General features: G+C 39.3%; 1 protein-coding gene across 22 annotated transcripts in view; it reads right to left on the reverse strand.

Annotated features, from left to right (window-relative positions):
* The window catches only part of celf5a (cugbp, Elav-like family member 5a), a 168374-nt gene that overhangs the window by 74015 nt on the left and 80689 nt on the right, over positions 1 to 13670 (reverse strand). For 21 of the 22 annotated variants that reach the window (XM_026304928.1, XM_026304920.1, XM_026304933.1 and 18 more), the window contains exon 3: positions 547 to 595. In XM_026304928.1, coding sequence (XP_026160713.1) covers positions 547 to 595 — 49 coding nt within the window. Of the gene's footprint in view, positions 1 to 543; positions 596 to 13670 lie in introns of all 22 variants that reach the window. The other variant, XM_026304910.1, reaches the window with a different exon arrangement.

Genomic DNA, 13670 nt, shown 5'->3' on the forward strand with positions numbered 1-13670 from the left:
TTCTTGGCATAGGAAACAAGAAAAGAGAGACTGGCAGCAGGAAAGCTCAGCACAGCCCTACTTCCTTTCAATAACAGACTTGCTAATCAATTACAACCAGTACAAGGGCACAAGTGGGATGAGGCTGCACAAAATAAAATAAATAAAGATTACACAATAAACCCACTGTATGTGAACCAGTAACAAATAAAAAAGCTACAATATATATTGTCTTAAAAAAGGTTACACTAAAATTTGGTAAAAACCACAAGCTGAGAGGCAGGTATTTGTACAAAGATGGTATTGTATCACATCACTTTGGATTTGATGTCACAAAATTTGTTTAAACTACTGTATCTGTTTGCAATAGTAAATTCACTAAAATGACGTAAGTGCAATAACATAAAAATGAAATAGAATTGGCATACGATAAAAACAGAGAAAGAAATATTGCATTTAGAAGAGTGGAACGGATGGGATCACAGGGAAAGAATAAAAAAGAATTAGCCCAGATAAGGCAGATGAAAAGAGAACATGAATAAATGATGAAGAAAAGAAGACAACTACCTCCACGGCTCTCACTGTCAGCCGGTTTCACCTGGATGGGGCGAGTCATCTGGAGGAGAGAGAAAAAAGAGCAGCAGAGAGGTTAGCGCTGGCTGTCGGTGCTACAACAAGAGGCCACAAACCAGAGGCGCCCAGGTCCTCTCTCCCATACTAATAGCTGTTCGACGATACTGATCAAAGCTAGAGAGGAAATCATAACACTATCATGCAGCTAAGTTGACTTGACACTATAGTGTTTCTGCTGCCCATTATTCATTGTAAACAAAACAACCTCAGCTCTTGCTCACACATAAAATAGGATGTGGGTGTATATATGTCTCTTAATCCTTTTGTATTTGCAGCTTTTCATGGCAGGTGCTTGGAGGGGTGGCATATGTGTGTCTAAGTGAGAGAGGCAGAGGCAGTTATAATAAAAGTGAATCCAGCCACAGGAGGAGAGAGATCAATGCAGGCCTATTGATCTAGGCCCTTGGGCTGTGGAGAGTGTCTGGCTGGGAAGGATTCTCTGGTTAGGAGGCTCACGCTAATCCACTGAACCCTGATAAGAATGGCATTGCTTGGATTAGATGCCTCTGTCATCACAGTCTTTGTGTCACGCTCTCCTCCATTCCCTATTTTACGGCCTTCTTTTGTCATTATTATTGTCATTATTGAACAATTTTACCAGACTTGTGGTCTGATTTGTTTGGAGGAAAAGTTTGAAAAATCTAACTGTGATTTACAATATATTTGTTACAGCTGCAGTGATGTTTTTTTTGTTGTTGTTTTTTTTTTTACATATGCCTCCTAGTCACATATTAGCACACATACTAAATATACATACATGCATATAATAAGTATATATGTACCGTAGCAGAGCATGAAGCTTACAGCAAAATTTATTGTCACAGATGTGATGCCTGTGGCCCTCTTGCTTTGATTTAGCCCAAAACAATTTGATTTAATAATTTAAAAAACATATATTTTAATAAAACTGGGGCCAAAAACAGCATAACAGGATTACTGGAACATAAAAGCAGCATCTTATCACACTTAACCATTTACAGTAAACCTTTTGTAGCTAGTATTCTATCATCCTTTTATTGCTTAAAAACTATTTGCCATTACCAGGCACCCCGTCAGATCACTGAAAACTGTCCAGCAGTGATATTTTTATACCTACATGTGTGTATATTTTGTTCTATCGTCCTGTCATGTATCTTTTTTCCTGTTCAATTCCAGAGCATAGCTGAAAAGGTCAGATTTAAAGACAGGGCAGTCCAATAAAAGCATGACATGTTCAAGGAGAAACACCATAATGGGATTTTAAAATGTCTTAATAACATGCTGATATATGGGGGAGAGGCTCAAGCCCGATTCATTAAGCACTAAACGTATCCATTTTCACCTTGAGGAGCTGAGTAACCTTCCCTCACTGAAATTATTCCATAAATTTACCCATCGTAAATAATAACTAGCACCAGCTAAGTCTTTGTAGGAAAACAGGCAGGATGTTATGCTTGTGAAGGTTGAGGTTTTAGCTCCTTGTTTCTTGGCTCGCTCCACATCCTTCTCCCTCCCTGTCTACAAGTGCTTTCTTACAGCATAAGCAAAGTAACCCTACAGCGCACTAAAGCCAAGCCACAGGGCACTCTGCTCCACGGCATGTACTGCTAAATTACAGAATCAACCACCACAGTATCAAACGTGTTCGAAGCAACCTCTGAGACCAACACCTCTGAATGGGGTGGGGGGGGGGGGGGGCATCCTCAAGACAAATTCACAGTCTAACTTTACAACCCTCTGATCATTTACAACAACACAGGACAGCTTGGATTTTGACATGTCCAATGGACAAAAGATGCTTCCATCCTGCCAGCTGATTTTTGTTCAAATGTGAGATGGAGGAGGCCAAATCTGCGGCTGAGGCTCCTCTACTAAGCTATGATCTCAGCCTTCTCGACAGGGTGCCAGTGTGTGGGAGGCAACACTCTCTAAAGCTAGTTACTGTTCAGTCTCCAAACTGCCAGCTTAATGGTCTATTTACTTGCCCCACAGCAATGCACTATGGTCCTGAACAGTCACCACTGATGGCCCTCAGTTTGTTCCATTCTCCTTGAAGAAAATCATGTAGTTTCAGCTGAAATTAAGTGCACATTGCAAGGCACATTTATACTATATGCATGCTTAAACATGCACAGACACGGTAACTTAATAAAATGTTTTAGGTGCCACTGTTGCCAAGGAGACTATTCATTAACTTCTCATACTCTGGGGTGTGATTTTACTCTCTTGTGGGCTGCAGCCAGGAGCTTTGCAACAAACCTAAAAGGTGAGTGAAAAATAGCAACACGTGTTTTAAATGTGATATTTTCTTGTTAAGACAGTGGTTAGGTGAGGGAGGTTAAAAGCAAAAGAGGTTGTGTAAAATGACAATGGAATTAAAGGTAAAAGAGACAGAGATACAGTGAAAAAGCAAAGGGGAAGAAGAAAGCTGCCTGTAACTTCTAGATAAGATTGCTTCTTTGTAGAGTGACATGGCTGATGCTCTGACTCCACCCTCCTGCCTTTCACGTTGAAACACTCACTGAAAAAGTATTGAATCTAATCACAGTCCATGTTTGTTCTATATACAAACACTGCGTATTTACAAATCAACCACCTGCCTCCCTACAGGCACCTCTGCTAAAAATGTACTGCCTGCTTTTTGGGGACATCAATTATAAATTGGCCAAATGAAGAAAATATCTTTTCAATTTGGATAGCAAGAGAGAGATTTTAACTTCTCTTTGCTAATATTTTCGGGCAATCTACCAGAGGACATGTGATTTAAGTTCCTTGTATTGTTCATCAAGTTACCAAACAAGACATGACATTCCTAGTGTTAATATAATGAAAATGCATTTGTCAAATACAAACATGCAGACATGACTTCTGCAAGTTTAATAATAAAGGAAGATCAAGGAAACAAAAATCTCTGAGCTGTTTATAATTGAAACACTCATTTTAAATTCTGTGTCCTTCCTGGTGAGAGGCCGACAAAATGCTTCAACATATACTATGCTGAAGAAACAATGTCCTTTTGAAGGACTTCAGTAATTAGTGAAAAGTAATTAGTAATAATTCCAATTCTTTTCAATAGGTGGTTTTGTATCTGAAAGGCCATTACCAGGCTGAAATGAATGTGAGCTGAATGTTTTAGACACAAATGAACAAGCTTCTCTAATGATTCACCACAACTCAGTGACTCCACAACCTTCAAATTAGTTACCTTTTTTTTTTTTTTTGATCTTCCTCCTCCAGAAGAAAATATAGTTTTTGCTTTCCTGGTTCAAGCCCTGGTCTTTCTCTCTTTCTCACTCCACAAGCTGTGCTGCTCTAAGGGCTTTGACAAATCTATAGTTCCATATGCGTTTATTGAGCCGCCTCATTTGCCCAGTTAAGCCTCCAGTCAGTTGAATTAAAGCTCTTAGCACTAGTGAGCTGCTGTTTTATACAGGGAGTGAGCTAGAAAGCCCCAGGCCTACAGTACATAATGTAGTGTGCAGTGTGCCTAAAACATACAGAAACATAGCCAGTTGATTTCTACTTTTTTCTGTTATTCCTTGACCAAAAGTGACAGCAAATTGATGTGCTTAAATTTGTCTGGAACTTATATGAACATTACACAGATTTAAGTTTGCTTTTGCTTTATTATATCTTCTGTAACCTGATAAAGTTTGGCCCAGCTGAGGAGCAAAGCTTTTCTTACTGAAACTGTTATTAGTTTCAAAAAGGACTAAAGGCCCTGGGCTCCCACCTCAAAAGACATTCCACTGTCTGATTTCAAATTACACTGAGCAAGTTAAGGAACTGTAGTCAGGACTTGGCTTGTTAGTAGTATGGAGTGTGAGTCTAGTGTTGGCACTAGCTACAGTAGTAATGAGTTCATGACTAGTAGAGTTTAGCAGAATTGAACAGTACAGAGTCCCAGACTCCACACTGCTGAAACTCCAGAGACAGCCAGTAGCAAGACTATAATTCTACTCTAGAAGGGCTTTCAAAGACCTGGTGAAATTCCAGACCCGAACTTTGATTCACTAATGACTTTCACATTCATATTATCCAAAAAGATGAACCTCCTACACAGGACAGCACAGTAACACAGCACAGAACTACAACTGCTGTTAATCTTTTCCCTGGTTTTGTAGATGCTCATCTCTTAGTAGTAAAGGTCATTTTACAACAGTTACACAACCACACTTACTTACAGTGCTTGCAATAAAATAACTCTAATAGCCATACAATATGTGTTATGTCTTCTGGCTTTCACTCAGGTTTAATATAGAGTAATGTTTATCCTGGGATCATTAATACATATTAGTGGGCCATCAAAGCTCATGTTGCTCCACTGCTTAGTAACAGGAGCATAAACAGCCCCCATCTGACTGAGCCGTCTCTGCTGATATAATTAATATTTCCAATTATTGATCTGAGGGAGTGCTGAGTGGTGACTGTCCGGGGGCACCGGCTCCAGCTAATAAATCTGTATGTATACAGTAGAAAGTAGGCAGAGAAAGCAGAGAAGAAGAGACAGTCAGAGAGGAAAAGACATGGTGTGATGATTTACAGTTATGAATAGCTTCACTGCAATCACAATAATAGTTCATTAATAAAATTACACATGAAGTTCAAATTTAAAAGGCTTGCTTGAGCTGGTAATGAACAATTTCTTGATATTGTATATTAACTGGATATGAAATAACACCTCACTGTGTGAAAATATGACATTACAGTGTACTTTTTCAGTGAAGGATGCTTGTTTTTTTTCAACCAAACAACGCACATTACTCATATAATGTAATACCTGAGCAGCATCATAACCCAGTCAACATCTTGCTAATCTTGCTAATTAACAGGTGCTAGCATTTCCTCTGCGTTTTCCATTTAAAGTAAGCTATGCCAAAAGAAAGAAGAGTGTCTGTGGATAAGAGTCCAGTCTTAATGTGGCATGTTAGTATTTAAGCTGTACAAAGAAGGAGAATGGCCTGATTTACATGCATGTCTGATTTCTCCCTTATCCTCACATATTGCACGTTGTACACTTTTGTTAGAGAGAGGCTATTTTTTCGGTAGTTCTACATACTACAATATTTCTGTTATTGGTTTGTCATTTGGTTGACAAACTCTAAGAAAATAGTAATAAACTTATTTTTCCATTAAGCTGAGGAAAGCTTAAGTAACTGCACGCCTTTTGTAGGTTTTGCTTATATAAAATATTATCTCCTTCGCATCCCATGTATTATAAAAAAATCACTATTACTGCACTTATGAATGAACTATGACCATTAATGTGCTTATGTTGTAACTGTCCTGCCCATGTGACTATATGAAATCTATGTGAACATGGTCATACATGTGGGAGAATGTTTGTGCAACTGATTTATAATTTACCAGCATGTGAAAATATGCTTGTGGCAGCAGTGTGGTGGTCCTGATAAGAAACATCAGTCAGCGCTGAGGAGATGGCAGCCACTATAAGCTTTGGGATTCCTATCAGAACCAACAGGATTTAGAGCTCAAGGCGCTGACATGGACTGACAGACACCTGCAGACCTCAGCTAGTCAGTAACACACTTGTATATGTGAAAAGTTCTTCTCCATAAGGTTCTATCCATTTTTAATTAAAAAAAAATATTAACTCTATTATGATTTTCTAAATATATATGTTGCATTTGGTAGAGCCAAGTTTTTGTCACTGAAAAAAAATAAAATGTATGCTTGTTTAAAAAATGCAGTTAGTTTTTGCTTTGTTATTTTTCACAAGTGTTACTTTTTCAATGGCTGAATAGTTTCTTTTGGAACAAAACTGTTGATATCCATCTGTTACAATGAATGCTTCTTGTAATACACCAATTAGCTATGAGACTACAGCTAACTCACAAACATGTGTGGTCTGTAGTACCATTACTACTAGTACCACTACAACATCTCTGATTAAGACCATTAGACCTTCTGTTGTCTGATGCCATCCAAGTTCCTGTTTATCTCATCCCCCAAAATGCTAACTGCCTCCCAGAAACAGCCTCAGTCCATCTACAGAATGCTATTCAAAAGGCTTTCCAACCCTCTCTATTATCATAGCTTTACTAGCTGAAGTGGTTGGCCAGCTGTCTGACTGCTACAGTCCTCATTATGCAGACAGCAGAACTCAGCGCTCATCAAGATTTCATGAAGGTGAATGTCACACATCAAAACCACCTCATTTGCGGCACCCCATGACTCAGCAGACAGAGTTGCATGACATGAGTGTATGTTGGTCCTCTTTATTACTTCTCTATAGAGTCTGATTAACTCAAAATACCCTATAAGAATCTTACCCTGCACCTCTGAGTTTGCTTATCACTGTCCCAACTCTTCACGCACGGTCACTCACTCTTGCGACATGCTTATCTGTCTAGCTGATAATGTCTTCCTGTCTTGTGGAGTATAAGCTTTCTACCGGCATTTGTGTAAGGGTCTCTGAGTCCTACAAGACTTGTGCAGTGGACTAGGGTATGTGTGTGACAGAGACAGTGTGCAATAGTAAGGGGGAGTAGATAGGGGGATTGAGCTAATGCCTAAATCCTGTCCTACTGAGCCTGTAGCAGGGCGTCCAAGAGATAAAGAGAAACAGAGGGAGAGAGAAGTAAGAGACTGAGAGAGATGGGGAAAGATGGAGGAATGGGTCTTAGAGAAGTGACAGAAAAGAGAAAACTAATGAAAAGATGCTCCAGAAGATGTAGAGATTGAGCGAGAAGATTGGCTGTAGATTTATTAATAAGAAGAGAAACAAGAAGACAAAAAAACTGCCCCCACCCTTCTCTCCTCCTCCACTTCCTGACTTATGAGCCACACTTTGTTTATCAGGGGAAGGGCATCACTCCCAGACATCTTTGGCACAGCCGCTTTTCAAGCCCAGAGAGCTATTGACATGGCATGTTACTGTAATGCGTGAAGCAGTGGGAGACTCATTGTAAATCTGTGTCAACAAATGCTGGAGCAGCAGCAAGCTCAATCTCTCTCTCTCTGTCTGCCTCTCTTTGCCTCTCTCTTGCATTTACCGACCTATCTAATGAATCTTATCTGCACTGCACACTGGAGGCTTAAGCTTTTGGTGGGCTCACATCTCTCCCACACACAGACACTTTCTTTTTCTTTCTTATTCTGCTCGCTGTTTGATGTGGTTTCGCTCTTTAGTTCATTTTAAGGAACTGTCCTTAGAAAGATAAAATCATGACGACAGACCTAACCCGATGACTTCAGAAGGGCAATATCATGCCAATCCCAGCATGCACCACAACGAGGGTCCGGAGTGAGCAGGAAGTAACGAAATGGCAGAGGACATGTCCATGACAGAATTACAGATCTAGAGTTGTGTGAGGCTTTAATGCTTAAAGGTTCCCTTATACACTGATGCCATGTAATTTTTCTAGCTACTGCTTTGATATTTGCTTTGAAGATTTTGCCCTGCCTGACCGTACAACACATGCAAGCACACCAGTGCATGTTCTATATCATTAGCTGTCTTTTTAATAGATCTGTTCATCAGATTCTCTTTTTGTATTCTTTCTAATGTAGAATAAACAAGACCTGTGGTATTTCTAGTAAATGGACATCAGCAAACACCTAATAGACTGAAAATATGTCCTGGTCAAAGGTGTGATTTTTGTTCATGGCCATACACTAATCATACTGTTTGACATAGTTTTGCTTCTTTTGATAAAACAAACCTCTTCTATGTGATTCCAGGAGCATTTTCTGTTCAACAATTTGATCCAAGGTAACCTGTGCATACATGGTCAATAAAACTACTTAAAACCGCTAGGTGACACGATGCCGACTTCACCTGATTGGATACAACACAGAGAAATGATGCAAGCACAGTGATTAGTTGTCTGTTCATAGGATAAGATGTGATTAATTGTTGCACTTAAATCAAGTGGGTGAAAGATTTGTGTTATTTTGATACATTTTCCACTTATTGTATTGCACAGGCCTACAGTACATGCACTCATGTATCCCATGTACTCACTTGTACTTGGAGACATAAACACACACACCTACATCTACACACACATCCTTGCTGCATGTTTCCTTTACCCTCTGTGTTGAGCCCAGAATGCTCCCACTGCTGTCACAGCAACTCTAGGATTGTGACAGATTACGGCCTGCTGCCCTGACCAATCGGAGCCAAGTAGTGTTGCCTGTCCAGTGACTCATAATTCTTGGCATACCTATACCGAGTTGACGTTTCTTTAATGGTTCCTAGACCTCCAGAAGGCATCCTTGTCCTGAACACTATGATTGCCTATTAGCAATTCACCAGCACTTGCACTTTTCTAGCCCTTCACTCCCTCTGCTAGCCCTCCTCTGAGGAGGGAGGACCAGGAGAAGATGAGGAAGCCAGAGGGGGATAGATATGGATGGAAAGAGAGAGAGGGACACAGCCAAGCATTTTGGCTTTGGGTTGGAGAGAGGGCTGAGGGGTGCCAAAAAGAGAGACAGACAAAAAATAGAGATAGAAATAGAGAAATGTGGCTAATAAAACAATAGTTCCCTCAACCAACTGCAGAGTTTCAAAAATGGTCATGAGTTGTCTCTCTTTCATTGTACATATGATTTCAGTCTACACACCCCTTCCCCAAATCCGTCTATCCATACGCTGGAGGACTTCACCATTCGGTCTCATTAACCAGCCACATCTGCCATAGTTACAGCTCAGTATGACATCCTGGTTATTAATGATGGGATGATCGACCATTTGTTATCCTATAGGACTATTACTGAGTTGGTAAAATCTGGGCTCGGCACAGTTGCCTCATATATGTGTATGCTTGTGCGTGTGTCAGTGTCCATCAAAGGGGGATTGTGAGACGGAGCCAGAGTGTGCAGGATCGACACAGGGCCAGGCTGCTCTGTCCATCTGCTCTGAGCTTCATTCCCAGCATATCAATACTCCACCTCAGACACACACAGACACACACACACACACACACACACCATTCTGTCACCTACGACTTTGCTGGTTCCATCATTCTCCCACCACTCCAGCTCTTGGCTGTAAAGCCTGCTTATGTTTCATCCTGACACTTAGAGAAAATCCCTGCTTGTCTATAAGCGCTTTCAGCACCAAACAAAAGGGACAGGCCTGTCTCTAGCTCTGTCTCTCATCTCCACCTCCTCCTTATCCTCCTCCGCCTCTCAAGTTTGATGCCGCAACAAAGTGAAATTGTTTGCTAAATAAACCCAAAACTCACTCACTGTTTGTGGTTCAACCTTGAACTGCACAGAACCTGAGGGCCACACAAGTAGAACACCAGGCTGACCTCTCACCATTTCTCCCAATCTGCAACAAACACACTCTGACGAAGTGAGAACAAGAAGTACTGGAGCGGAAAACACATTGGAAGTGTCTCTGCCAGCTCCCACTCCTCACTGCCTCCCAAGGCCCTGGGTGGCTTATTTCATGGGATTTGGAGTGGGTGATTATATGTGATTTGGGACAGCATTTTGTAACTGTGTTTGTGTTTGTTCAAATTTGCTTGAATTTGGTCAGAATTTCAAAGTTTGTTTCTATAGAAACAAAAAAGGTCCCATGCTAATTTAGAGTGAGAGTTCCAGTTATTCATGTAAGATGCAATGACTTGAGATGCAGCCGAAATGAAACACTTTTGTCCACCTGATAATCCCCACCACTAAGGTCATTCACAGCTTTACAACAGCAGCCATGACCTCATCTGCCCCTCATGCCTCCCACCATCCAGGGACATTTGTATGCATGCAAATATTCATGAGCGGGTGTTAAATTCAAAGATGTTTTTACAGTCACTGATATACAGCTAATGCAGGCCAAGGAGAGAGAGAGAGAAAGAAAGGGAGACTCTCGGTGCACTCTGTATGAACTCCAGTTAAATCACAGTCAGAAGCCTCCTATACTTTTGCCCCTCCTTGTCTTAGCTTTTATTATTTATTAATTTTAATGATGTTCATCTGAGCACATTCGTCTAACAATTAGGACTTAAAGGTTTAACATCGTTCAATATAGGTCTTAAATCCTACTGAAATTACATTTGGGATTTGATATGCATTCTCTCTTTCTTCTCCCTCCTCCTTAACTCTGCAGTTGTGAGGTGGATGGAGTGTGTGTGTCGTTCCATGAGGTCAGGATTGTTTTCCTTGATTCTTTGACTTTGAGGGCAGTCCTGGGAAGTCTAATGAATGGACACATTCTCTGCTTCCCATTAATTTCTAGCTGCAAATGCCAAGGGGCTATGTTAAAGAGAAAGCTCAGCTGAAGCACTTAACATACTCACGACATACACTCATGTTGAACAGACAGAGGAAAAGTGTTAGAAAGTGTTGAATTTGATGAGATAAATTGCCACTTAGTTAAGATGAATGAAAGTATTGTGAATATATTGGATTAGAATTACTGTAGGGGAAAACAGTATTACAGTATTCATACAATACAAAAGTACAGGAATACAAGTTAGACACATTACAAATATGTAGCTTAGCTGATATTAGTAGTATTCCCACCACGGTTTTCCCCAAGGGTTAAAGTTAATCTACAAGTGTTGGGGAGAGAGAATAAGGGCTTTATGGCTTTATTTAAAAAAAGGTGAATATAGGAATTACTATGGATGGAAAAAAAGTTCAATCAGTTATAAATAGAGAAATAACATCTCAACAAAAATTTGTGGGATAATAATAGTAATGTAGACATTATTATAATATTCAAAAATCTCTGAAAGTATAGTGCCAATAATAAGAAGCATGACATTTTATTTTAACTACTCTTAGACTGGAGCATACTAGAGAGAATGGTAGGTATTCTGATAACGAACAGTTATTTCAGGTAGGTGTGAGATATGAAATTTCAGCGTAATGGTAGAACATTTATTAATGAAATTTCAAAGGTTTAATGTATAAAGAGATTCCAAAAGATGGGGTGCTAGAAACACAGAGTACTGAAGGTCTGTTGGAAATAGTGGAAAAGCAGTGGTTGGTTCAGGAATGGTTAGTTAAGTATTTAGAACAAACTGATTTGATGAGTTAATTATAGGATATATCCATAAAATCATGATGCACACTCCCATCCTCCCATACCAAACGGTTCATCCTAGTTTAGGGAGGTATGTTGTGAAAAAATATAAACACAAAACATTAAAAAAATAAACTTATAAAACATTCTCAGTTTTACACTCAGCAATCAACAAAAAAGATTGCTGAGCCCAGAATGTTGGTAGTGATGTTACTTATGACAGCGTCTATTAAATACTACAACAGTTTCTGCTGATGTGCTTTCCATTCAGCTATATTTACATATTTTGTCGCAGTGTCTGTTTAAAAGTAACTAGTTGTCACAATATAAGCTTTACTGAACAGTATAACAATAAAAAAAGCATTAAGTGCATTTTTATTCTGACAAACTGTGTGCACAGTTTTGGTTTGAGCCAGATGAGCATGATTTCCGCTCCATTTAAATTTGGCACATGCCACTTGTGATGACCCAAATCAACAGCTTATGTGGTAAGTCAAAAAAAAAAGAAAGAAAGAAAGAAAGAAGGCTAACACAGACAATGGTCGTTATATGTGATCTAAATATAGCCATATAGTCTGAGATTTGATGTCTTGGTATTAAGGCTCTTAAAGACCATACTGTATATATATATATATATATATATATATATATATATATATATCACTATTTCTATTATACTGGATGTTCCAACTGACCTAGAAGCACAAACCATAAACAGTTCAATTCATTCAGTTTTTATGTAAAAACAAACTAAACTATCTAAACTATTAATATCCATGTTATTCTCAATATCACAACATAAAAATATGACACTATAGGTTGTTGTTGAGGGTTTTTTAAAAGCTTATACTCTCATCAATGGTACATTCCCAGGCTGTAAAGAGCCTTGGACACTTCCACTTCCAGTTTGACAGTATGGATGTATAATCAAGTGATTAAATGGATTGGTGCACATACAAAACTTTGGTAAACAACATTTCATTTAAAATAAATGACTTTAGATGAGTGGGAAACAAACGTGCGCTTACTTCGTTAGTGTGTACATTATGCCAGTATGCTTACTGAAACCACCAGAAATGACTGCTAAACCCCATGTGCTCTATTGTTTGAACATGCAAACTTTGACACAGAAGCTAATGGCACACAACAGCAATGATAAGCAATGATGACTAAGTTGAATTACAAAATTAAAATAACTCTATTTTGTTGGCTTAATGGAACAAAAAAATACAACTCGGTGTAAGGTGGCATCTAATGTGGAGCCTACTCTCTAAAGGGCATAGGCTAGCAACAGAGATAGGGGGTCACAGGGGATACTTAATTTGCTCTTGGACTCTACCTCCTATGGAATTCAGCCAACACAATGTATAGTACTTATTTCAAAGTAAAGGGGACAGAGAAATAAGAGAGGGCAGACAAATTGGAAAGGCCCACAGAAACTGATTTTACCTCATAGTTCATCTTCATCTGGGTGCCTTGTCCCAAACCCCAGTTCATGAAATAAGTCCTACTGAAAATCAATGGTAGTCCGAGCCATGTAAAGGTCAGCCATTCAGCAGCTGGCCTTGGTGGACCAGTCAAGCCCAAGCTTGTACTGTGAAGCTCAGCTAAGTAGAATTAATGGGGGGATCGATTATTCTGCACACAACTTAAATTGAACTAAGCAGAGAATCATTTTAAGACAGGAACTGTAGCATGATGTAGAATGAGATGCATTTGCCACATAGCCAATCACAGAACTTATTAAGCAAATACAAAGTAAGGCATGGGAATAAAAAATAGATTTTTAAATAAAGGATTTTACATTTTCTTTCCACTTCTGCACCATCTGTCCTCTCCTGCTCACTTCTTTTTGAGTTCACCCTGTGTACAGTAACCTCCTGATAATACTCTTAACCCACCTGGGATCTAACTCATAGATTTCTTACACTGAAGTCTTTTTTCTCTTTTCTCATTCCTTTCCCCATTGCCACTGTTTTTATTTCATGTCACCTCTGGCACCTCATTCTTCTTGTATTTTTCCCTTGTTTAAAACAAAATCAATATGAAACCGGAGGAGACAAATCAACGTATGGTGGCA

This window comes from Mastacembelus armatus, chromosome 4 (genome assembly GCF_900324485.2).
Source record: "Mastacembelus armatus chromosome 4, fMasArm1.2, whole genome shotgun sequence".
Taxonomy (NCBI): domain Eukaryota; kingdom Metazoa; phylum Chordata; class Actinopteri; order Synbranchiformes; family Mastacembelidae; genus Mastacembelus; species Mastacembelus armatus.